The sequence below is a fragment of the Alosa pseudoharengus genome, unplaced genomic scaffold (assembly GCF_046254945.1).
Source record: "Alosa pseudoharengus isolate Yale_2024_CS ecotype anadromous, Long Island Sound unplaced genomic scaffold, YU_APseudo_1.1 YU_APseudo_1.1_scf_22, whole genome shotgun sequence".
In the NCBI taxonomy this organism is placed as follows: Eukaryota; Metazoa; Chordata; class Actinopteri; order Clupeiformes; family Clupeidae; genus Alosa; species Alosa pseudoharengus.
Genome location: NW_027468680.1, coordinates 17,517,130 through 17,543,457, shown reverse-complemented (window position 1 = coordinate 17,543,457; position 26,328 = coordinate 17,517,130). Strand labels below are relative to the sequence as shown.

At 47.0% G+C, this 26,328-nt stretch overlaps 1 protein-coding gene across 2 annotated transcripts in view; it reads right to left on the bottom strand.

Annotated features, from left to right (window-relative positions):
* Nucleotides 1-35: 35 nt before the first annotated feature.
* heatr5a (HEAT repeat containing 5a) overlaps nt 36-26,328 on the bottom strand; it is a 31,316-nt gene continuing 5,023 nt past the window's right edge. Inside the window, exons 4-37 of one of the 2 annotated variants that reach the window (XM_076300804.1) lie at nt 25,458-25,566; nt 25,021-25,170; nt 24,190-24,361; nt 23,620-23,777; nt 23,159-23,408; nt 22,679-22,813; nt 21,306-21,556; nt 20,912-21,023; nt 20,364-20,516; nt 19,906-20,005; nt 19,315-19,424; nt 18,933-19,093; nt 18,412-18,575; nt 18,034-18,139; nt 17,308-17,498; nt 16,252-16,411; nt 15,832-16,027; nt 15,370-15,539; nt 14,880-14,906; nt 13,197-13,341; nt 12,232-12,411; nt 11,464-11,694; nt 10,875-11,053; nt 9,649-9,717; nt 9,255-9,434; nt 8,542-8,767; nt 7,992-8,231; nt 6,817-6,944; nt 4,925-5,072; nt 4,376-4,672; nt 3,889-4,113; nt 3,277-3,425; nt 2,194-2,404; nt 36-1,821 (exon numbers count right to left, since the gene is read on the bottom strand). In XM_076300804.1, coding sequence (XP_076156919.1) covers nt 1,523-1,821; nt 2,194-2,404; nt 3,277-3,425; nt 3,889-4,113; nt 4,376-4,672; nt 4,925-5,072; nt 6,817-6,944; nt 7,992-8,231; nt 8,542-8,767; nt 9,255-9,434; nt 9,649-9,717; nt 10,875-11,053; nt 11,464-11,694; nt 12,232-12,411; nt 13,197-13,341; nt 14,880-14,906; nt 15,370-15,539; nt 15,832-16,027; nt 16,252-16,411; nt 17,308-17,498; nt 18,034-18,139; nt 18,412-18,575; nt 18,933-19,093; nt 19,315-19,424; nt 19,906-20,005; nt 20,364-20,516; nt 20,912-21,023; nt 21,306-21,556; nt 22,679-22,813; nt 23,159-23,408; nt 23,620-23,777; nt 24,190-24,361; nt 25,021-25,170; nt 25,458-25,566 — 5,782 coding nt within the window. In that variant the 3' untranslated portion in view covers nt 36-1,522. The remainder of the gene's footprint in view (nt 1,822-2,193; nt 2,405-3,276; nt 3,426-3,888; nt 4,114-4,375; nt 4,673-4,924; nt 5,073-6,816; nt 6,945-7,991; nt 8,232-8,541; nt 8,768-9,254; nt 9,435-9,648; nt 9,718-10,874; nt 11,054-11,463; nt 11,695-12,231; nt 12,412-13,196; nt 13,342-14,879; nt 14,907-15,369; nt 15,540-15,831; nt 16,028-16,251; nt 16,412-17,307; nt 17,499-18,033; nt 18,140-18,411; nt 18,576-18,932; nt 19,094-19,314; nt 19,425-19,905; nt 20,006-20,363; nt 20,517-20,911; nt 21,024-21,305; nt 21,557-22,678; nt 22,814-23,158; nt 23,409-23,619; nt 23,778-24,189; nt 24,362-25,020; nt 25,171-25,457; nt 25,567-26,328) is intronic. The other variant, XM_076300805.1, reaches the window with a different exon arrangement.

The following is a 26,328-nucleotide window of genomic DNA, read 5'->3' as shown; positions in this document are numbered from 1 at the left end:
TTTCCTAGGTGCCAAGTGTGACACTCAACACAACGTTTTTGGTATTTCTTTTTTAATCTGTACAATTTACAGTGTACAAAATATATGGTGAAATACATTACAAATACTGCATCATTCATCATTTTCACAGGAAAAGTGCTCAGTACCAACACAGCTGGAGACAGAAGCCGCTAAGAGTGCCTCTGTTGCCAGACTGCCTATTGCAGCAAGGTATCCTGCCTCTAGTCTGTTGTACAGTCCGTTTTCCTGATACATTACTACACCCCCCCGCTAAACAACATGTAGATCATTGTTGTGTAAACATTCCTAAATAATCTCTTTTCATGTTAAAATCAGTACCAGTCATCTTAATTCATCAATCATTTCCCTTTTTGGAAGCAATGAGAATTTCTTCAAAAAGATCTCCTATAATGTGTCCAGCAATAAGGCCAGCCCAAGTTATGACCAGTTATGAAAAAAGCAGTACTTAAGTGAAGGACACAGTAATCAATGCATCAATGATTCTCCAACACAGAGCTCAAATATACATATGTGATATTGTATAGGACAGGGCTGCAACCTCTAAAAATCCAGACAGACCATTACAGACTCATCAGTCCTGGGGACATCGGCACATTAGACTATCTTAAAACATCATTCCAATTGATGTGCTGTATCACTATGATCACTGTTCTCTGTCCACACACACACCAGATGTATTTGGTGACCACAGGTGACACAGACCTATGCTCCTGTTCCAAGCAATAATACTGCAATAGTATAGTGCACACTTAATTTCTTGCATGATTGAAATTACTTTTTTTGCATGATACAAATGAAGCAACTTGCGAGTGTAATTATAAACACTGCACTAAACAATCACTTTGTGATTGCGGAGATAATTGTGGAGGAGAAGGCGGCATGTGTGTTTGGAGTGCAGGGCGGAGGAGCTATCTGCGCCTAGGAAGCACTGGAGCTCTGTTTAGTGTTGCTGATGGCTGCAGGGGGCAGATGAAAACATTACATAACCCACTTCAATACACTCTGTCACAACGTAACAGACAAAGCCCATAAAAGCATCTCGCACTTACACACAAACACACATACATACATGGGACCTTTCCACTTGTGAAGGCAACTTTGCAGACAATAATAAAACAAACAAAAAAGTCCTCTAAAAATAGTGTATCTTTTTGCCGTATATATTTTTTGCTCAGAAGCAAATGTACTCCCTTATCTATCCTATTGCGTGTACTAGTGTTTAAAATACTACAGCTGTAGTGGGTGAGTGTACAAGTACATATTTGGATTATAGTCCTCACAGAGGTTAACACACTGCCATAAAAATGAACTACATTTTTTTTTAAAAGACAAACTCACAACCTTAAAAATGATTCAGCACAGGGAAGTGCGTGCCCTTTTTAGAGTTACAACAGTATTATTGTCTCCTACAGTTTGAGTGATCTGATGTGCAGCATGTCGACGAGTTTGCCCTCCCCCTTTCATTTTTGCAGCAGTTTTCAAAAAAAAAAAAATGCAGATATCACAGGAAGTTGGTCTTGAGTTGGATGCTGGGCGAGCTCTTGCTAGGCGGCTGCGGCGTGCCCTTGGTGCTTGAGCGCTCCTGGTTGCCCTTGATGGCTGCCTCGAGGCGGGCTTTCATGGCGGGCGCCGCGGCCATGAGGTCACGCAGGACGGAGGGGTGCTGGGGCCCCAGCCGCATGAGCTCCTGCAGGGCCCAGGCGTGCAGCGAGCGCGAGGGCCCGGCGGCCGACGCCAGCGCGTTCTCGTCCAGCAGGAAGGAGATGAGGACAGGCAGCAGCACGGACACCAGCTGGGGGCCTGAAACAAATCCAACATCACAGCATGAGCTCAATCAGCCATGAGGGTATTAATTATCAATCATTTCCACATGACTAGTAACCACTAATCACTCAGCTACTCCCCACACCCTGCCCATCTAATCACATTCATGACACCACTTCATCACTAAGTGCACACCCTCTTCTTTCATCACACAAGTATGTAGCAGCATGGAGTGCCTTGTGTTTCGTTGTAGCAGTTTCTAAAATCTAGTGGCTGTGAGTGACATATCCTCTCTAAGATGTATTGTCTTATAGTGTGCCTTGTGTTTATGGACCAGTTACCTATACATGAATTAAGCCTAATCCTGGACTGAAATCAAGGACTAGGCTTGATACAAACAAAACTCACGGTGTGTCTCCTCTGCTGCCTGCACTAGCGCCTCCAGCGCTCTGGCCCCCTCCTGCACAGCCTGGAGCTCCTCCTGCGTCTGGGGCCTCCGGTTCTCCACCTCGCGCAGGTAGCCCACCACCGCCGCCCCCAGGGCCTGCATGAAGGACCCTGACGCCCCAGCTGGGCTCTGGAACACAGAGGTCAGCAACTGGAAGCTTCGCCTTTGGACCTAAGCAGGGTAAAAAATCAGAGCAGTCAAAGACAGTCGCATACCAGGAGAGGTATCAACACTCAAACCAGCAAATAAATACAGCGGTTTCTTTGAATTTCAAGTATAACTTCAGTGGTTTGGCCTCTAAATTTGATGAGAGAACTATATCCACAGTGCTTTAAGCAGTGAAAATCACCGTGCCTGAAGTGGTTACATAGAACTATGTATTTTCAATTCCCAAAACAGTTTTTCCCATACATTGACTTATTTGTGGCGGCCCACCACAATATCAACATTGACCACCACACAATTATTTTCCAGGTTGTACTAAATTGTGCTTAAATCTGGTTAGCATCATAGCACGCTGCGCTAATTTGTTAAAAACTGTTGCATTCAAGTTAATTCTGTTAACCTGCCACCACAAATATAATTAAATTCTGTGGGAAACACTGTAAAAGGTCCTGGCCCAAACCTGAAAACTGGCACAGTGCTTGAGAACTTTAAAGGAACGCGCTGACTATTTGGGTATTTAGCTTATTAACCGTATTCCCCAGAGTTAGCTAAATCAATACATACCCTTCTCATCTCTGTACGTGTAGTTACTCGGTCTGACGCACCCACCGCTAACCTAGCTTAGCACAGGTTTCTCGAAGTAGCCGGTTCCTACGTCAGACCGAGTAACTACACGTATGGAGATGAGAAGGGTATGTATCGACTAAGCTAACTCTGGGGAAATCCGGTTAATAAGCTAAAGTCCCCAAAAGTCAGCGTGCTCCTTTGAGCCCTGTATCCATTCACCACAGTAAGTGCTAAAAATCAATACATCTGAAGGCAGAATGGAAATGAAATGGACAGTTAAGATGTTGGTGGACTGAGTGGTGGACTCTGACCATGGGGTCTTTGGCCTGGAGGTTGGTCTTGAAGCGCTGAATGAGACGCGTCTGCAGCGGCTCGGCTGACGTGACCTCTGGACTCGCCCACAGCAGGAAGATAGTGAGGCCCGTCAGCAGGGTCACCTCATCGGCCAACGCCTCCTTACCTGCAGAAAGAGAACGCACGCAAACACAATGATAAGTACAGAACGTATGTGTGCATAATGGGAATTTGGAACAAACAAAAGCAGGTGACCATTGTGCAGTGCACAGCAAAGAGATGCCTCAGTAAAATGTACAGCAGTGCTGAATACTACAAATCAAATGCGTGCATGAGGGGGTGTCTGTGAACCCAGCTTCCCACTCCCAGCTATGAGTAAATGCATTGCATACGCAGATCATACACTACTCTACAGAACAGTGTATGATCTGCATGTGCAATGCATTACCCATGTCTCAGTAGGCTGGAAGAGTAGAACAGAGAACATCACGATGCATGGGAGCAGCGTGTGTGCGTGTGTGCGTGTGTGTGTGTGTGTTTGTGTGTGTGTGTGCACACTCATGCATGCATGTGTATATCTTTTATAGGTGTCGGTACAGAGGGCAGTTCATATACAATGTATTATGTACCTGTGTCTCCACAGTCCAGTAGTGTCTGCAGAGCACAGCGCAGCAGGTGGCTCCAGGCTTCTCTGCTCTTCTCGCCGCGGCTCAGCGGTGTGGACAGGACGCTGCGGAGGGCCTGGAGGGCCCCTGAGACCAGCGGGCCCTCGGCCGGCACTCCGACTCCTCGCACCAGCTCACACAACACCCCAACCAGCATGTACAGCACCGTGGGCAGAACACATACACTGCCTACAAAACACACACGTACACACATTCTTCAGTGATTTTGAACTACTTAAACCAAAACAGAAATGCTAACAAACAACCGACAACCTATATAATCACATCACATACACACACACACACACACACAGATTCATATACTGAATATATATACAGCACATAACATACATACATGCACACACAGAATCTCGCACAAAATTACAGTGCACACATCTGCTCTCAAATACACACATTCATACATCCAGACAGATAAAACACACTAGCTTACCCTCTGGGGAGCAGATGGAGGGTAGGTCTGACAAGATGGCCAGGGCTGCTGCCACCAGCCTGCAGTCGTTGGCATCGAGCGGAGCGCTGAGACCCGCATGCACCCCCTGTTGCCCCTGTCCCGAGGTGGGGCTCCCTCCGGCCAGTCGGGGGCTGAGCTGCGGCAGCTTCCTGAGCAGCACGCACAGGCACAGCTCCAGGGCCCCGAAGACCAGAGAATGGCCCGGCACCAGGCCACCCGTGTCTCGACCCTCCCCGAACTCAGGCAGGGTCTCCTTCTCCGCTGCCCCGTCGTCCACTGCAGGCCGAGAGCAAAAGGGACTTCAGCAATGTTGCGGCGTTACTACTCACGGTCAGTCATGTGAGCTGATTCATTTTTTCAACACTCTCACTTATAAATGGGAAAGACAGATGGGGCAAAGCAGACAGTGAGCCAGATAGCAAGCCAAGAGACAGAAAAAGGAAAGACTGACCAAGAAAGATCTGGGAGAGGAAAGGACCGAATACGCAAAGAAAGGGAGATGGGAGAGAGTTGGTAAGACTGACTGACCCTCTGCGCTGTGGCGTTTCTCTCGGACGTGCTCCTGGGCAGCACACACCACCTGCCTGACCAGCTGCAGCACAGCCAGCTGCACCTCCACAGACTCCCGCGTCACCATCAGCCTGTGCAGCACCGTCAACAGCTCCACACTCAGGGCCTGGGGAAGGATACACAGCAGGATACACACACACACAGATTTATTAATTTAGCAGACACGCACACACACACTTAAATTTGATTGGATTGATGAATGCTGATTAAAATATCACAGTATTCAGCCAGATAGGAGCCTATTATGCGCCACAAGTCACAATGTACTACAAAAGAGCAATAACCAAAAGTAAGACCTAGTGAGCTGTTTTTCAGTCCGGCACTAAAATCTTGAAAACAAGTGAACATGAGGAATGCTCACATGAAACCACTGAAATTCAACAACAAGAATGGCTGGCAGTGTCAGCAGCAGCAGCAGCGCCACACAGATCCACCTCAGGACAAATACCACACATTCCTCTCAGAGCAAAGGCAGCACAGGGTCCATAGCAACACACGTCGCCGCATTCACACACAGGCACCTCTGCTATGTGCTGTCACAGAGTGTCGCATTGTATTGTACAAGACACTGTGACCGGCCGGCATCTGCAAACAACCGTTAAAAAGTGCACAGTCTGTTCTGTTACAGTCCGGGATCATATGACAAAAAGGACATACACAAGAACAATAGCTCTACATAGAACCTCTTTAGAGGGAGATGTATCAGACACTCAGAGGTGACTAAAATATAGGGACACCTAGGCCTGTCGCGATATTCAATAAATCAATTAATCGCATGATAATTAAAATTAGCTCGATAATTTTTCTGGCCGCGATAAATGCCATTTGCTTGTTTGTTTTCCTCGTCTCTCTCTCTCCCTCTCTCGGGTCCTTAGAGTAACGATGAGTGAACCCTCATGTCAGTCACTTGTCAGTCGCATGGTGTGTGGGGAGGCGGGACTACTGGCGTATCCTACCACAGAGTGCAGCTAAAAAGCCGCGTGAGAAGTATACCGGTAGGCACTAGGCAGAGAGAAAGCTAGTTGCGAGTTCCAGTAGGCTACGCCTAATAAAGACAAAAAAGATGGAATTGTTTCTAAGCCAAACGCGACAGCTGCAGTGTGGGAGCATTTCGGATTTAAACCGAATGCCCGTGGTGAACCACTGAACGCGTGCGAGTCGGTGTGTCGCATTTGTTGGAAAACAGTCGCAATTAAAAGCGGCAACACAACAAACATGCATATGCATCTAAAACACAATCATCCGCTGCCGTTTTCCCAGTTGGGGAAAAAAAAACACAACAAGTGGGCCGTCTTCCTCTTCCCGAGGAAAATTCTCAGAACGACAATATTATCGCTTATCGCAATAATTTCTGAGACAATTTATCGTCCAGCAAAATTTTTTATCGTGACAGGCCTAGGGACACCTAAATGTTCTTACTAAGTAACTAATGCAGTCAATAAAACAGTCATCTGTACCTAAATTTCACTGTAATTATCGCTCATTTGACCATAAAACGTAAAGATGTAATGTAAAGAATTTGACCTAATTCTCATTCCAAAGTGTGCCACAGACAGCCTAGTGGTCAAGCCTCTGGACCCCTCTGACCATCATTACATTTGCTTCACTGTATGCCTACTGGAACAGCCCTCTGTTCCACCACAATCTCCCATCAACTTTTACCTAAAGGTCTCTGTACTGAAACTGAAATGTTGTTCCCGACTTGTAAGTCACTTTGGATAAAGGCATCAGCCAAATGAATAAATGTAATGCAATGCAACACATTATTGATTATAAAACAGAGAAGTGGAGCGTTTAAGAGGTCTATTCATTTACCCATCATTCTACCATTATAACCATGACATTCATACCTGATCGTTGCCCACTTTGGCGCGGGGCCAGGGCACGTCCAGCAGGGCCTGCAGTGCTTGCAGACAGGAGGTGATGTTCTCCATCTGGTCCTGGGAGTGGGGGGAGCACAGGAACTCCACACAGATACCTACAGGGGTTTTAGAATTTTAGAACGAAAAGGGTGGAAATTGGTGCTTTTATGATAGAGATGTTAACTATCCTACAGTATAACACAGGCCTTGAAGACTAATTAATAAAGGTGTATCTGAATTGATGGGAAATTCAATTGGTTGGATGGATGGATGATAGTAGGACAGATGGATCGATTGATAGAAAAATACATTATTAAAGGTAAATTCCGGTATTTAGCACTTTGAGTCCCTTTTCTGGTTTGTTTTGGATGAACTAGAGTGGTGGACACCGAAATTTTGACGATTGGTCCTGTCTCGACCTTTCTGACTCGCCTTTGACTACTCAGAGTGGTTGCCAACAGGCATACTGTAGTAGGCTACTCAAACATGTCCTAAAACAACCCTTAACGTTCGTTTTCAAAACTGTGCAACTCACGAGTGGCTAGTGGTGTTCCAAAACAAGTAGCGTAGCGAAATACAGTTTCTGTCATGTTTTATTTGACATTTTGTAAAATCCCATTGATTTCTGTTGGAAGACTTATTGTTGATATTACTGCGCCACCGTCTATGCTTCATGTTCAAATATTGAGCAGAAGTTTATACGCGGTTGTGAGGTGTCTGAATAAATAGGTCCACAATAGGCCTAGCAAATAAGACGGCTGGAAATCATACATTGCGCCGATATATTTGCTTTTAATAATCAACGGACACCACTAACCACTCGGTGAGTTGCACAGTTTTGAAAACATACGTTAAGGGTTGTTTTAGGACATGTTTGAGTAGCCTACAGTATGCCTGTTGGCAGCCACTCTGAGCAGTCAAAGGCGATTCAAAACGAGTCAGAAAAGTTGAGACGGGACCAATCGTCAAAATTTCGGTGTCCACCACTCTAGTTCATCCAAAACAAACCAGAAAAGGGACTCAAAGCGCTAAAAACCGGAATTTTCCTTTAATCGCAAAAGAAAATGTAGGACTACGGATGAGCATGTATTCATATTACAGTGTCACATTAGCAATTAAAAAAGAGCAGTTCATAAGTAAGGGAATGTGTAACTGTCTCTGACCCAGTATGAGGTGCAGTCGCTCGGTGTTGATGTCCTCGGGGGATTTGACGCTGCTCAGCGAGGCGGACTGGCCCATGGAGGTGGGCGTGACGGGGCGGGACAGGTTGGCGGGCCCCTCGTCCATCAGGATGAAACCTGTGCTGTTGAGCCAGAGGGCGCTGGCGTGCAGGATGGGCGCCCACGAGCCGCAGTAGTGCGGCCGCGCCTGCTCCAGAGTCTCCGCCGTGTAGAACGTACCGCCTAGAGCAGGAAGAGGAAGAGGATGAGGAAGGAGTGAGGGAGAGAGGGACAAGTGGAAGAAATGGGGTATGAGAGAAAAAAACAACAGCCATGCTTTAATACCATACAAGTTTCTCACCTGGTCACACTATATTCAACAATTACCATTATCTGTAGCTTCAATCTTCGAATGTAATTCATAAAATGACCATTTCGTTGCACAAATACTTGTAATGTTGTAATTTTTGACCAGATATCCGTGTGAGTGTAAAGTGACCACTGGCCTATCTCGTTTAGAAACAGCCATGCTGCAGGCCGAGGGGTCACTCACCTGAGGCAGGCAGCTGCTGGGCGTACTGAGACGGGAGGGTGAGGAGCGCGTGGTCCTGCAGCGCGGCCAGCCACAGGCGGCTCAGGGTGGGAAGGTCCGTCTGCACGAACCTCAGCAGGTTGGCATCCGCTGCCAGCAGCCCGCCTGGTCCTACTCCATCGCCCTTGTCTGCGTCCGGCTCTGTGGCATCGCTCCGGCTGGCCGTCTGGACGGCCACGATGTAGACCTACAGCCAACAGAGGAACAACACGGTGCTTAGCTGAAGGGTTCTACACAGGGCTACATCTGACTGCAGTGCAGCTGCGCTCAAAACATCGGCATTGTGATATATTGTGATGTACTCCTTGTATTGCCGTATATAAAGCCGATTTTATCTTCCATGTTTTCCTAAAAACACCAGTCTACGTGCAGTGCCTGCACAAAATAAGGAGGGAAGGATTTTCGGTGAGCACACGTTTTGGTAGTCTACAACTGAAGCACTCCTCTTCAGGTGCTTGCTGACCGCGATGTCAACGAACAGGAAACTGGTTTGCCAACTTCCAAGTAAGCTAGTGCACAGAGCCCATTAAGTTCCAGTAAGGTCTTTGATGACGAGTTCTTTCAAGAAAAAAAAAAAAAATCCCTAGCAATATAGAGCAACTTCATTCAAGATGAAAGCCCTTTTGTCTGTGCATGTGTTTGATGAACCAGTGCATTGAAGAGGTGGCACCCACCTCTGCCCAGGCCTTGAGCACAGCGAGCGTTTCCATGGCCGCCGTGCCCTCGTTGTAGAGGAGGCTGGGCACCTCGCGGCCCCCCTGTACCCTCTGCAGGGAGGAGACCAGCAGCTCGTGAACACGCCGCACGTCCTTCAGCTCGCTCACCACCCCGCTGGAGATCCACGCACTGCACACCTGGACACGCACAAAAACCACACACACACACACCTACTTAAGAAATTGCAAAGAAATACAGTACACACTCACAACCACACACAAACGCAATCCACCCCCATTAGCTTTACCACACACTGGTATGATCTGAAGAGGGACCTATTCATATTATGTGTGAGATCTCTCAGAGTGATATTGAGCCATATTGTCTGTGATAAGGGGGCAGGAAGCAGACCTGGCAGGCTTTTGCGGTCACATCAGGAGAGGCATCTGCAGTGAAGGCTGGTCTGAGGGCAGCTCCCACCTGCAAGGTGTAGAGAGAAAGGTCATAAAACACACTAACTAAAACACACACACAAACACACACCTACATCCAAATTGGAAGACACATCTGCATCCCATTACATTTTTATTATAGTTTTTGAAAATAGGGTGAAGTACAACAGTACAAAACATACACAACCGCACAGATTCAAAATCAATGCTTTACGGACTACTACCAGCCCTACTCACTAATATGTTAACATTGATACATAACCGATAGTCTGACCGACCACGAATGCTCACACACAACCACACGCACAGTGTCAGTGTAATCTGATCTGGATGGCTCAGATGCTGAGGCTCAGGTGTTTTGATTCTAAAAATAAACGACGACCAGAGAATTCTAAGAATACACTCCAGAATGCCAGTCTTGCAAATCGTTATGATCACACACAGTTCATATGCAAGCATGAACTTAAAACAGAACTTAAGACTTTCAAAATAATATGAAAGCACAAGAGTAAACCACTATTTACAAGTGATGAATATTAATGAACCCTGCAGCAGAAAGTGAAGAGATGAGACTCAAAGAAAAAGCAAACGAGACGAAAGAATGTTTAAACAAATACATCGCAGTGTGGCACTATGACGACACGGAAAGGTGTTTGGTGTTTAAGCCCCCAACGTCGTCTTCCAGACAGCGCTGCATGGAAGGCACTAGGGTTAGGCAAGGGTTAGGGTTTAAGGTTAAGGTTAGGCTTAGGTGCCTTGAAGTCAACGGTCACAGCGCTGCCTTGAAGTCGACGGTGTTAAAACACCATCGAGCACACGGAAATGGACCGAGACAGAAAGAGAGATTCTGACAAACAGAAAGTCAGAGTGGACTGTGTGGCAGGTAAGCCACAGAACGGTATTCGAGAAACACAGGAAGGAAGTGGGAGAGCAAGATGAGTAAGTGGCAGAAAAGATGAGTTGCAGGCAAGAGCAAGATGCGTGGGAAGAAACGAGTCTGTTAGTGAGTCTGTGGGGGTGAGCAAGTGTAGGTGGGTGAGAGTGGGTGCGTGACGAAGCCGATGAGTGAGAAAACGAGAGAAGGAGAAAAACGAGAGAGGGAGAAAATGAGAGAGGGAGAAAACGAGAGAGAGAGAAAACGAGAGAGGGAGAAAACGAAAGAGAGAGAGAGTGATTGGCTCGTACATTGGCCTGGTACTGCTCCAGGATGCCGTGTCCGGGGAACTCGGGCTCGGGGACACTGGCGAACTTGCGGATGACCAGCAGGAGGGTCTGCAGTCCGGCCAGCCGCAGCTGCTGGCTGTGGTCTGTGGCCGCCACAAACGCCATGCGGATCAGGTCGGCCAGGTGCAGCACCAGGAAGTCTGTCGGAGAGAACACAGGAGGCGGTTACTGAGCAGGTGGCACACGTTAACTTATCATCCAATAACAGGCAGTATGGAGTCAGTGAGCTGGTAACTGTAGTTGCTATAGCCATCAAATTCCACTAGGTGGCACATGGACACATGCATAAAAGGTGACATCTTTAAAAGACAGTACATGACCAGTGGAGAGGCTGATTTAGTGCCAGAGATTAGCACAAAATCCCTTACTCATTGTGTGTGTGTGTGTGTGGTAATAAATGAGAAAAAAGAGGTGGTAGAAGTAGTGAGTCTGAACATGCGGGGTAGACAGATGACAGATGTGTGCATGCATGAGTTTATGTATTTGTAAGCATGAGTATTTATATGTGTATGTGTTTGTTTGTAAATGACTATTGTCCAGCTACACTGACCGGTGGACTCCTGCAGGCGGCGCTCCTGGGCCAGAGCCATGTCGAAGTGGGCCGGGTCGGCACTCTCACACAGCGCCACCACACGGCACACACACTCCACGGCAAAGACGCGCGTGGCCCAGCGCAGGCTGCTGAACGGCCCGTTGGACTCGGCACGCGCGTGGAACACGGACGAGTCGTCGTCACGGTCGTCGTCCTGCTGGGGATCCAGCGTGCCTGCAGCTGTGCTGTCTGAGAGGGGCAGAGAGTGGGAGCTGACGTGGTGTGCACTGCATGTGTGTCGTATATGTGTTTCTGAACAGGTGTAGGTAGGTAGGTAGGTGTGTGTGTGTGTGTGTACCTAGCCTTGTTGACACCAAACAGCATATCTTAATTGAGAAAGGCTTCATTGACTTGTGGCTTGTAACCAGCAGTGAAATTAATCTTAAATTGGTGCATTAAAACCCTTACAAAATCATTTCAGAAGTGCAGCAGTTTACTCAACTCCAAAGAAATACACATCCATATCCGTTCAACCCTGTCACCATCAGCGCAGCCATTGACCATGAATATGTGTGTGCATTACTGTATGTATGAGTGAAGAACTGAGTGTGTGCATGTACAAGTGTGAGTGTGTGTATCTACAATGAGTAATTCCACCCTGTTTAGGAAATGTAGGCAAATGTTAGGGGATAGCAAATACTGTGTATTCATCTTGAGTGTATGTTGGGAAGTCAGTTGTGTATGCAGTGAGGTTCCCCATGATGTGTGCCCAGACCCAGTGCCCACCTGCAGATGCCAGCAAGACATCCTTGCAGAGCTTGAGCCAGTGTGCCAGCTTGCCCGTGGCAGCCGAGCTCAGCATGTGGCCCAGCGTCTCCCGGATGTCCTGGCACAAGCGTGGGTCCCACTCACGGTCCAGAAGGCAGAACAGCGCCCCCTCCAGGCCCACCTCTTTAATGGTCACATCTGACACAGGGCGAGGAGTCGTTACTAATGTGTCATTATCCCCACCTAGTCCCCCTAGTCCAGCCATTCTGACCCCTCCTCTTAGCCATAACTTAGAGCCACAACATAGAAAATATTAAAAACTCATTAATAAAACCAAGACCACTAGTCAAACAGATGACAGGTTGAAGGTTTTATAGTGAAATTTCCATAATCAAATACTCATACATACACATATTTACCTTTATTCATTTAGTAGGGGTGTAAAGTACACGTATTCGTACCGTTTAAGTAAATGTTATGTTCAAAACAGATGTGTGTCAAATGTACCAAAGACAGTCTTTAACAGTTATCAGTAAGCTTTTTTGCCTGTGGGCCAAGTTTCAAATCCGAGTTCCCCCACAAACATATTAAGTGGCGGACCAATGTCAGTTTAGTCAATTAACGTAAAAAAACATTCAACACCTTTTCAAAATACTATTCCCATTAAACATCAGCAATATTGTCAGTGAATTTTAGGCTTGCAGTACCTACAGACTTACTGTACCGAAAATTAACCGAACTGTGATTTCAAAACCAAGGTACACACCGAAGCATGATTTTTGTGTACCGTTACACACCTATCATTTAGTAGACACTTTTATTCAAAGTGACCTAGCTAAATGAATAATGTAAATAAATGTTCTAACTTCCATGATAAATGAGTGGTGATGGAGTGTATCTACAGACAAAACAATCACCTACTCTCGTGTGTGTGTGTGTGTGTGTATAGTATTTGAATGTGAGTATATGAGTGAGTCGCTGACCTAGTTGTGTGTTGTCCCGTCGTGGCAGCTCCTTGACCAGGGTGACAGCATGCTCGCACACCTCTAGCGCCTCCCGCTGGGCAAGCTGCCTCAGGCAGGCCACCACTGCCCGCCGCAGCCACAGATACGAACTGCACATATTCACCTGCACACACACACACCCACACACTTACATCATATTCTAAATAGGTATACCCACTCTTAACCCTCCTGGTGCAGACATATGCGGAATAAATGCCTTCAATTTAACCCAAAACCCCAATGCATTTAGGATTTGAAACACACGCTCATCACCATGTACACACAAGATTCACCAGAATTCTCATGATTTTCACAAAAAACACACAGTAGCCACCTTGCTGAAATAAGCCACAATAAACGTCCACATTTCAACCCAAAACACCAGCAAGTTTAAGAACTTCAATACAATCATCCTTGTACACACACACACACACACACACACACACAGGTCTCTTCAAACCAACACCAACAAAACAGCAGCTGCCATGCCAAAGTAAGCCACAGCACACAGCAGCGGTCCAGCTCCAAAGCGGCATGTCCATCATCTGTAATGGAAAAGTGTTAGAGGCAAGGAAGCAGCCCTGTGGGGTGCTGCAGGGTGAGGCCAGCAGACTGTCACTCAGACTGCAGCCACAGGCTCTGATATGAGCATCCCGTTTACTCTCCTAACTGGGTCAAGCTGATAACAATACCGATTGTTTGAATATGACGATGATATAGATGCAATTTCAGATTATTAATCTGGGGATGAGATGAACTTCTTGAGGGTTGAAACGAAGCGCCCCAGATATAAAACCCCAATATCCATTTTTTAGTTCAGATGATAAGACCATGTTGAGGACAAAGTCGGTCCCGTTAATCCATGTTTCCTGTCCTCATAAGGACCCCTGTCCTCATATCAGAGTACAAACCAGAGGCAAATACACACACACACAAAAAAACACACATGCATGCAAACAAAGCTGTTAGCTCCTTGGGGTTGTGTGTTCGCAGTGAGACAGGCAGTCCTGAAACAGGAGGCAAATAACCACTAAAGTTGTGCGTGTTTGTGCGTCTGAGAATGAGTGAGTGTCTGTGTGTGTGTGTGTGCACAAATACGTGAAAATATGTGTGTTTTTGAGGCATAATAGGCTGGCCTGAGAGAGAGGGTGCGTGGCGTGTACAAAGGGGGACTGAGAGGGGTTTGTTGGCGGGAGGTGGTGAGTGCAGTGGGGTGAGGTTCTCACAGAGGAGAATAAGCCCCCTGGCGGGAGCACAGCCCTCTCCTCCCTCTCCTCCCTCTTCCTCGGGCCACAGAGAAAGAGAAGACGGCCAACAGAAAAGAGGAACTGAGGCACAGCTAATTTGTGTTTGTGTGTATTTGAGCGCGAGTTTGTGTATGTGTGTGTATATGTAAGCCAAAGAGATAGTGAATCTGTGTGTGTGTGTGTGTTTGTGTGTGTGTGTGTGCGCGTGTTTGTGAGAGTGAGAGTGAGAGAGAGACGTTAACAGGCCATGTGGTAGGTGAGTACGTGTTGACGTGCACGCCGGGGCCTGCGTTGGGTTAGTTGATGATGGAGAGACTAGTGAAACAGAAGGAGGGTGAAAGTGCTGAAGGAGAGATAAAGAAAGTGAGAGAAAGGAGGGAAGCTCCACACGGCAGCCAGAAAGGCAGAGACCTACCAATACTGAGTAATCCAACAACACCTCCTGTGCAAGAGATCAAAGAAAAACGGACGTCATATCGCAGAAGCAGACACACACACACACACACACACACACACACACCAAATGCTAAAGTATTCATTGAGACACACCGATTTCACATTGGCTTTATGATCAAACCCATACCACCTGGCCTTTGGTAACACTGCAAAGCACTCATGAGATTAATAATTTAAATTATTAATAAAATAACACATTCATTCAAAACACAAACAAATCTTGATCACAAAATGAAAATGCAAAGTCTGACTTCTGACTACAATTGAATGAGTGAACAATGAAGCAGTTATCCAACTGACTCAGACTAACAGAAAGACAAACACACACACACACACACACACACACACGCATACACAGAAATCTACTTGTGAACGGAGAGGCAGCACACGGTGACCGACCACTGGCAGCGCCCACCTCCCACCCACCCACCCCATGCTGGGATACTCACACACAGGCTGGGCACCAGCTGGGCCAGGTTGAGGTGCTTGGGAGCGAAGAGGTGCAGCTGCTGCAGGCAGGAGATGGCCTGGGCCTGCAGCAGACACTCCTGGCTGTCCTGGAGCAGCGTGCAGGCCGTCAGGCACACGCGCCGCAGGGAGCACACGCCCTCACTCTCCTCTGAGACACACAACGAGACAGGGAGAAGGAAGAGGAAAGGGGGGGGGGGGGGGGTGTCAGGCCTCAGTGTGCTTATAGACTGATCATTACAGTGTATCATTGTGTGTGTGTGTGTGTGTGTGTGTGTGTGTGTGTGTGTGTGTACAGATTTACCCTGTAAGTCAAGTGTCAGGTGTGAGAGAATGTTGCATGTTGGAAGCAGGAGTCAAAGCTGAGTTGTATCACTCTGTGTGTGTGTATCTGTGTGTGTGTGTGTATCTGTGTGTGTGTGTGTGTGTATCTGTGTGTTTACCCTGTAGGTCCGGCCCCACGGTGGTGATGAGCTGATGGAGGCAGAGGGCCAGGCTGAGGTGCAGCTCCGTGTGGGTGTGGGTGTATGGGGAGGACAGGAGCAGACGCAGCACTAGAGACAGACTGGGCTCCACATGCACGCGGTACAGAGGGCCCGACAGGTCGACCAGCACGGCCAGAGCATGAACTGACCACGTCTGTTACGGACACACACACAGGTTCAGCACAGCACGAATAACAAGAGTAACACTCTACATTTATTTGGAAAGCAAACTTTCAGCAAATTCAAATTCAGAACCCTGTTTTATGAGATACATGAGGGTGCACATATGCTTGTGTACAGACAGAAGTTGTGTATATGTACGTTCTCAGGTGTGTGACATTTATGTGTGTATGTATGCATGTGAGCGTGTGTGCGTACCTGTAGCTCAGGTGAGCTGGTGTCCTGGGCGAGGGGGAACAGGACCCCCACCGAGGTGCCGAGTTGCTGGGAGGAGCTGATGCCCCCAGTGTAGCGCTGTAGAGCAGCCAGACACAGAGCGTGCCCCGCCCGAGACACGGCGTCCCGCGCCGCTTTCAACCTGGACAACGCAAGTGCAGGCGCGCACACACACACACACACACACACACACACACACACACACACACACACACACACACACACACACACACACACACACACACACACACACACACGTCAACTTATTACAGATCAAAATAGTTTATACACACTTAACTAACTGATGCAGTACAAACTATACAAAGTTAATACACGTTCTAGATGGTGAAACGGCCCGACGCAAAGCGGAGTGTATCAACTTTGTATAGTCGAACGGCGTGAAGTTGCATTGTGTTCATTTCCTGTTATAATGGAAACGTTTTAATCTCTAAAACTGTATTGTTTGTAGAACTACTTCTTTCCGCTACATATCAACAAATTTCTCAACTTGCAGCACAAACTGCCATTACTAGTTCTAAATGGATGGTTGCTATGGCCAAAGGCCAGTCGTTAGTTCCATCTCTCCCGTTGTCAAGTAGGCATATCTCAGGATTCTGATGAACCTTAACTTTGAAACATCGCTATTTTACTTATCCAACTAGCTAAAATCCACGTCCGTCATATGCTACAATGTTGCTATGTTCTGAACATCTGTATTGTACAGCTTGGATGCAACGTGACAGTTCGTTTAAACTTAACGAGTTCGACGACTAATATACAAGTGTTATACGGCCAACAAATTGGATCTACTTTATATGTGTGCAAATAACATACGGTTAATGCACGTTCTAAATTACGCAGGATAATGGGGAAGTCAACCAAGCAGTGGAATAATGTTAGTTATTCATAATATGCAGGTACACTTTATGGGAAGCATGGGAACATAAAAACACAATGCCACCTGATCTATTGAGTATCAGAGATCCCCACGCAGAACACAGCTATCATGTGTGATGTAAATCAGACGTTGAGACGTACTTGTCAACACTGGCCATGGTCATGGAGGCCGTAAAGGCTGGGTCGTTCACCGCCTGCACCAGTCGGGCGGAGCCCTCGGCAGCGACACAGCGCAGCAGCCCGTTAGGACTCTCCAGCGCCCCCCAGAGGAGAGAGCGTGCAGGCTTACACACCTCCTCACCCCCAAGGCCTGCTCGCCCGATGCCCAATGCCTGCCAGAGGACAAAGAGATACTCAATCCCATCAGTTCCATTCAGTTCCCTGACTCAGATGTAAGTTCATCATTTATCATTGCCACAGCTTAGTCTCTCATTACTTTGTGACTTTTATATTCGGGATATCTAGTTTGTGTCTTATGCTGTCTCTGGATAATATCCACTTTGAATACTTTTGAGATCGTCATGTCATCCTTGATACAGCATGAAGCCAAGACTGAGTGGGAGTGAGTGAGAGTGTGTGAGGCAGAGTGGTAGGGTGTTAAATGAGACTCATTAAGGCTGTGTGCCTTTGGGCTGCAAACATCAGGTGATAATATTTCAATGACATCATCGGGACTTGGCATACAAAGCATGAAAACAGTCACCAGCAGCCAAGCAAAAACATATCATGACCACTTCCTCATGACTCCCCACACTGAATATGTGTGAGATTTATGTGTCAGAGCTTAGACTGGGGGATAATTAGGCCATTCACTTTTAGCATTTATATGTGTGTGTGTGTGTGTGGCTGTGACAAAGTGATTCTTACCTTGAGGGCGCAGCAGAGGGCAGAGGTCACCAGGATCTGTGCGGTCAGCTGACGAGCTCCCTTCAGCTGCCGCAGGGCTTCACCAAGCTGCTCCAGAGTCTGAGCCCTGACACACACACACACACACACAGAAAAGTTGAAATCATACCATACCATCTGAAGTCTGAATGCAGAATATATCCACGCCTATCATACTAAACTGTATCTAAGCGTATACTTTGCACAGCATGTATGGAATGACATTTATTTCATATTCTGTCATATTTTTTTGCTTAAAGTTATATTTATTTGTTTGCTCAATAATGAAACAAATGTAATTTCATAAGCAAGCATTATGGAGGTGGTGATGTGTGTGAGGATGTCAGATTGCTGTAGAACCTGTGTGGGGTGGCCAGCTGGGGGAAGATGACACCAAACAGCTGAATGGTGGCGTTGGTGAGGGCGGTGGCGGCTGGCACGGGCGCAGGGACATCCTGAGAGCTCTGGAAGATGGTGAAGGGGTCGTACTCTAGTGTGCCAATGCCAAGGCTGCCACTCTGGAGCTGCAGGCATACAAAACACACACAAACACACACACACACACACACACACACACACAAACAGAGGAAATAATGTTTAACAAAGGGTCACAACCAAGGTCCCAACAGAGAGTGATTCAAATATCAATATACCTTCTTCTGTTGCTGTGTGTGCAGTTAAAACCATGTCAATGTTTTGTATACATAGGTTATTTATGTGTAAACATGTGATGCATGGGTGCATTTGTGTTATGCTACGTTTCACACATACTAAATGCAACTATACCTGTGTGTGTGTGTGTGTGTGTATACAGATAGAAGTTGTTTATGTATGCATGTTGTGTATGTATATGAAGGTGTATGAGTGAGTGAGTCAGACACCTGCTCCTCGATGTAGCGCTGGTCGGTGTCGTGCGCGGTGCTGCCGGTCAGGGTGAGGTCAGTGGGATGGCAGAGGGGCGGCAGCAGGAGCAGCTCGCAGCAGGACGGGTTCTCTCCCGTCAGCTCACACACCAGCTGCCTCAACAGGGAGCCCAGACCCTCTGCAGGACGGACACACACACACGCACACACAGACACACGCGCACACACACGCGCATACGAAGGACAACATACTGTACAGTCAAAACAAATACAAAAACTAATCTATATAAATACAGTATAATCAAAACATGCCTAATAAGAACAGTAAACATGGATAGATATAAAACATACATGCGAAGGAGACAAAACATTTGAGCGCGTGCACACGCACACACACTACCTGTGTATGTCTCAGGGGGCAGCAGCACAAGGACCTCATACACTCGGAGCCTGTAGAGTGTGGTAGCATTCTTCACCTGGTTGCCGTAGGACTTCACCACTGTGGGCAAGCTGAACCATTGCACCATATCAAATTAGCACAGAAAAACAAAACACCAAATTTCCATTCAAAACAGAAATCTTGAAGTAAATGTTTACAAAAAAGGAAGTAGACTAGTGCCTCAGTGGGTGGCACTTTGTCCTTGTAAGTAAAATAAACAGTGTCCATACTCAGTTTATCACATGATTAATTTAAATCTGGCCAAGGCTGCTTAAACACACCAGACAAGAACCTGGCCATGGTGCATCAGAAGAAAATGGATGATGTGCTAGAAGCTCATTTTGAATTTTAATTGAATTTTATCTACAGAACACAAATGACACCTGAAATTGTCTCAGATGCTTTACAACACCTGAGCCCCTCAGGAAGGAAAATTTCACTTTTAGCAGGAAGAGACCTTGAGGGGGACCTGGGGGGGGGGCATATCGACCTGACACCACAACAGGAACTGAGACAGAAATAAAGGGAAGAGTAGCAGTCTAGCAGACTCACTGGTTGAGCAGAGCAACAGCACAGGACAGGGGCGTCTGTAGGCGAGTCCACACCTCATCGGTCAGCAGCTCTCCACAGCATGAGACCAGACTCTTCAGAGCTACACACACACACAGAATACACTCAATAAATACTGAATGAGCATATATGGATATATGAGGACAACCCATACTCTGTTGCGCGCGCACACACACACACACACACACACACACACACACACACACACACACACACACACACACACACACACACACACACACACACACACACACACACACACACACACACACACACACACACACACACACACACACACACACACACACACACACACACACACACACACACACACACAATCAGGTTAGCATCACCACAATAGCTGCCAAATTGCCAGAGGGGAAGACATGGACAGAACCTTCTGGAAAGCCATTTAGTTGAAAGCTGGGACAGACACTCACCGTTCAGAGCTCCAGCCCGGCCCTCCAGGGTCACCTGCCAGGTGAAGCAGTCTCCTCGCCGCAGCTCGGACTCCAGCTCCCGCACGGACGGGGGGAAGGCACACCTGAGCAGCAGCAACTGCCGCCCCAACAGATCCCCCACAACTGCAGGGCCTACGCACACACACACACAATATATTTAACAGATCCCCCACAACTGCAGGGCCTACGCACACACACAGACACACAATATATTTAACAGATCCCCCACAACTGCAGGGCCTATGCGCACACACACGCACGCACGCAATATATTTAACTGAGAAACACGTTTCTTAGCAAAATGATTACCGGTACTACATTCTAAAGTGTATCATAACTGGTCAAATCAAATATGACTATCCTGAGTATGAACCCATGTTAACCTTTGTGATTATTAAACAATGTGAACAGCAGATAAAGATACAGCTTTATGACTTTCAGTGGTCACACTGACTGCCCAGACAAACACAGCATAATTTAGCAAGGTTTGCTTATGTGTGTGTGTTAGTCAGACTGCCGTGTCTTACCAAGTGTGTTGAGGGCAGCCAGCAGCAGCCAACCTCCCTGAGCCCTCTGCATGGAGATGCGGCTATTCTGGGTAGCTGAGCGCAGGAGATCCTCAGCCAGCTCAAGCACCATCTAATGAACAGGGGCAATGAATTACCATCTAATGAACAGGGGCAATGAATTACCATCTCATGAAAAGGGGCAATGAATTACAATCTAATAAACAGGGGCAATGAATTACCATCTAATAAACAGGGACAATGAATTACCACACACACACACACACACACACACACACAAACACACACAGACACAATCCTGCAATTGTCACAGGTAATAAGCTTTAGAGATCCAATTTAACTGGCCACAGGCCCAGGCTTAGCTCCACCCGTGTTAAGAGAGCACTGTTCCTACCTTGCCCTTTCTGTGGGGTATTCCCAGAGGACACTGCTGGACAGCTCCCAGCAGGGCGGCGACAGCTGCACTGTAGCCCGCCACCGCCTCCGGGCAGGACTTCAGCGCAGTCAGCCTCTCGACGCAGCGGTCCAGCAGCACTGCCGCCTGAGCTGGCATCGCCACGGCAACGCAACGCAGGCACCAAGCAGCCGCCAAGCGGGCCGACGCACTGGGATGGAGAAGCACGGAGATGACCGAATCCAAAAGACCTGTAGACACACACACACAGAGGCAGTTACAGACACATTGAACATGGGACTGAACACACACACACACATACAAAGAATGAGTCAAATTGCAACCATATGTCAGGGTTCGAAACGGATTACAAAGCAACACACAAGAAGACACACAAGACACACAGAGAGAGAGGTACTTCTGTAGAGTACACCTTTTTAAAACCACTCTGCGTGTGAGTGCTTTCAGCAATCAGGAACGAAAGGCCAGTCTGGTGCCAACCACAAAAGGGAGAGTAGTCTCTCTCTCGAGTCAGGCATGATGAACACTGTGTGGGTGCTGGAATTTCAGTAATGTGCCTCTTTCTGTTCTCTATAGTCCCCCACTCCCAGACATGTTGAGAACAGAAAAGGCTAGGTTTTGACCACCTTTGGCTGAACCATGCCTGCTGCACTCTCAAGTGTTGTTTTCCATTCTGATCCCTATAACCCCCATTAGCCCTTATTGACTGCACTACATCAAACTGCATCTGGAGTAGAATGTGTGGCTAGCGAGTTAAGGGAGTGGAACAGTGCACAACCATGAGCAAGGAATGAGTAGATGCATGAAGGTGTGCATCTGTATGCGTTTTGTCTGCTGTTTTAATGTGACGTGTGTGTGTGTGTGTGTGTGTGTGTGTGTGTGTGTGTGTGTGTATATGAGTGAGTATGTACACTACCGGTCATAAGTTTGGGGTCACCCTTTTGCAATTATGTAAGCACATAATGTAATCTGAACTGCTGCCCTGATCTCAACTGGTATTCTGTCTATAATGGAGTGGAATTGAAATTTGAATTGAATTGAAGTGACCCCAAACTTTTCACCAGTAGTGTAGTTAAGTTTGCAAGTATACTTTTATTTTAATATACATGCGTGTGTATGTGCAGCATGTGTGTGTGTGTGTGTGTGTGTGTGTGTGTGTGTGTGTGTGTGTATGTATGTAGTGAAGTTTGAGAGTAAACTTTTATTTTAATATACATGCGTGTGCATGTGCATGTGCATGTGCATGTGCGTGTGTGTGTGTGTGTGTGAGTGAGTAGGTAGTTAAGTTTGAGAGTAAACTTTTATTTTAATATACATGCGTGTGCATGTGTGCATTTGTGTGTGTGTCTCACCTATGCTGGAGTCCTGCACCAGTGGCGTGGCTGTGGAGCCCAGTCCCTGCAGTAGGCTGCCCAGCTCCAGCAGGGCACACACCAGGATGTGCTGGTTCAAATACACCTCGGGGTTAACCTCTGCTGCACACGCTTCTGATACGCAGGAAGAGAAGGGAAGAGACAGAATGAGTGGTCTCTTCACAGGCCATAGTCATGCAACAACATGTACAAGCTACCTTCTTCCTGCAAAAGAAAATGGCAGGCGGGCGACATATTAAAACATTTTGCTCCAATTAACAAATTACAAGATAGGCAAAACCCCAATGCTTCTATACAGAGAGTTAGGAAAAGAGTGAGATAGAGAGAGAAATAAAGAAAGAGAAAGAAAGAAAGAAAGAAAGAAAGAAAGAAAGAAAGAAAGAAAGAAAGAAAGTGTGAGAATAAGTAGGAGAGAATGACACACACACAAACACACACACACACACGTGAGGACCTGACCTGCAGCCTTCTTCTGGGGTCCGATGGCACGGCAGAGCTCCTTGGCAGCGGCCACCTGGGCCTTCTCGCCGAGCAGCGTGCCCAGCGTTGCGCGCAGGGCGAAGGACACACAGCGGCGCGTGCAGGCGGCGTCGGCCGGGCTCTGGGTGGCGCGCGGGTGAGACGCCAACTGCAGCAGCAGCGCCAGCAGAGATGGGAAGTTCAGCTCCAGCCAGGCGCTGCCCAGGGCAGACACAAACACCACACAGGCCTGCCACAGAGCAGCACACAGGGGCAACAGTAATCAGCCATGCACATATAGCTCACTCCAACTGTTTCTAATGCAGTAGAGTCTATGGGACAACACAAATCACATGCTAATCTAATGGGAAAAGTGAAATATTCAGAAATTACACTGGAGAAGGAAAGGGAGGGAGGGAGGGAGAGAGAGAGAGAGAAAGAGAAAAAGAAATGTGGCCTACCTGAGTGATGCCCACACGGATGTCTCTGCTGACAGAGCTGCCTCCTTTCAGCATGTCACCGCTGGCACGTAGAAAACCAGCCCCCCCTCTCAGGAACCCCCCCGAAAGAAGCTCCATCACCTCCTCCACACACATACGCCTCCCGCCTGGACGGGGAGCTGAGACCAGGCGATAAAAAGCGTGCACACACACACACACACACACACACACACACACACACACACACACACACACACACACACACACACACACACACACACACACACACACACACAGAAATAGCTGGCCTTAGATCTATTTAAAGAGAAACCTCAAAAACAAAAGCAACCTCAAAAGCATGTTGAGAGGTAATAGGTCAGACTTTGTCAAACAAACAAAGCACAGTTGTTAAATGTTCCAGACAAAGAAAAGCTAGACACTGCACAGCACTGTCAGACATTCCTAAAATAAATGCCAGCAGAAGATGTGAAAAGAGATTCAAATTCCATAGAAACACACAACAACAATAGATTATACAGGGTGGAACCTACATCCCAGTGCCCCACGGCTTACAAAGAGTGTGGAACTCACCAACAGGCTGTTTGGGTTGTAAGGCGGCGGCCAGCAGGGTGCCCAGCAGCCTGGAGACGGCCACGCGCACGTCGTAGCAGGAGCCCTCGAAGGCCCTGAAGCAGAGCGTGGTGACTCCTTCCAGCTCCGAGCTCCACAGGAACACAGCCTCCCGCTGCAGCTCCAGCAGGCACTGCACAGGGACAGCAATGGCAGCAGTTAGCACACAGAGCATCAACACTACAGGCCAATGACAGCAGGCCCTGCTGTTCCCAGTGACCAGCTTCGTAGTAACAACACTGACCAGTTACTATACTGGGGTGCGTTTCCCAAAAGCATAGTTGCTAACCTGTTAGCAACTTAGTTGGCTGGCAATGGGAAATTGCATTGCAACCAACAAAGTTGCTAACTTAGTTAGCAACTATGCTTTTGGGAACGCACCCCTGTCTAGGTCCTAAGACAACTACAGTCCAAATGAAACATGCATTATAACCATTAACTTGCTAAAGGAGCATTGGAAACACTAGGCTCAGTTCAACCCCCACCCCTTTCTGAATACTAGTCAACATTCAGTGCTGTTCTGGGCAGTCTAGGTGGCATCTCTGATTTCCCAGGTAGTATCGGTCTTCCTTGCCTGATGGCTCACTGATCTGATCATAACTATTCCCATTAATATTGTACCATTGGTATTGTAAATATCAGGCATAATTCAACTCTGGAAACACTGCAACTACGTTTAGTCTAAGTACAAACTACAGTCTTCCCCGTCTGTCTGACTGTCTGGATTTCTGAATGGAATGTCTGGATTTCTTGCCTGATGGCTCCTACTGGCCTATGGAGAGAGAGACTGACCTTAGCGGCAGCACAGCGGACGGCCATGGAGCGGTCAGTGAGGCAGGCACGTGTCGCCTTGTAGATGTCCCTGTGACAAGGCACAGCGCTAACACCCAGGCCCCGCAGGATACGCTCCACGCTCAGCATGATCTCATGGCGCCCCTGAGACTGTGCACAGCATGCATACACACACACACACACAAACACAAACAATTTACACATGCTCTGATACCAATAGATAAAACCCTTCAAAATATGACTAATTGTATAAATTATAGCCTAACAACAACAGACCTACAATTACTTCTTACATAATCAACTTACTACAACATAATTTGTTGTTTATCTCAGTTCTACTTTTGTCATTTCAATTTCTCAGTTCTTTTTTATTTTCATTAAATAGTTTTATTTCATTCATCCCCACAGGCCTGAACAGTGACGTGCTGGAGCCGTACCTCAGCGCTCTTTATGGCTTTTAACAGGGTCCCCACTGAGTCCTTAAATGAGCTGATGAGGAGACGACCCAGCTGCTCATACAGCGCTCCCACGCAAGTGATGGCCGCACTGCCACAGAGAGAGAGAGAGGGAGAGGGAGAAGGAGAGAGAGAGAGAGAGAGAGAGAGATGAATGCATGAAGAGAGGGATATAGACAGCTGGGCAGAGAAACAAGGTGGAGATAGACAGAACAAGAGACTAAGGTAGAGAGAGCCTGTGACATTTTACAACACCGATGGACATCCATTTTTAAATAAGTAAATAGACTGATGAATAAATCACTGCATGTGCAGAGGCCATTGGGTCATTCCGTGTGAAATCACCCAATTTCAGCGCAATTTGGCAGGTGACCCTCTCCGAAAAAATCTGAAAAAAATCACAGGTGTTTGTAGACCAAATCCATGCATAGATCTTAAATAGTATATCTGTATAACTAATCGTTGCAAAACTACAGCCCTTTGAAACTTCAAGTCATTTTAAGCATTGTGGTGAACAATCCTTTTTGGTCAACTTCCAGCATTATTGGCTCTTTTGGTATTTCACACACATTAGTCAAACTATGTGAATAGAAGAACATTTTCCTGTTGAATTAAAATATCCAATCGGATCAGACGTATCTTGTATACTTTCCCCTCTGCAAAGCTCTGAAAATGGCTATAAATTCATAATGTGAAAAGACATCATCACCTTTGAGGGCTTCTCATTCAAAAAGTATGTGACACAAATTCATCAGATTTTTTTCCTACACATATATGTATTATAAGGTCCTGTCCATGCATTAACTTTGGTTGTTATCATTTTCATATTTTCAGAGCATTTTTTTTAAATTGG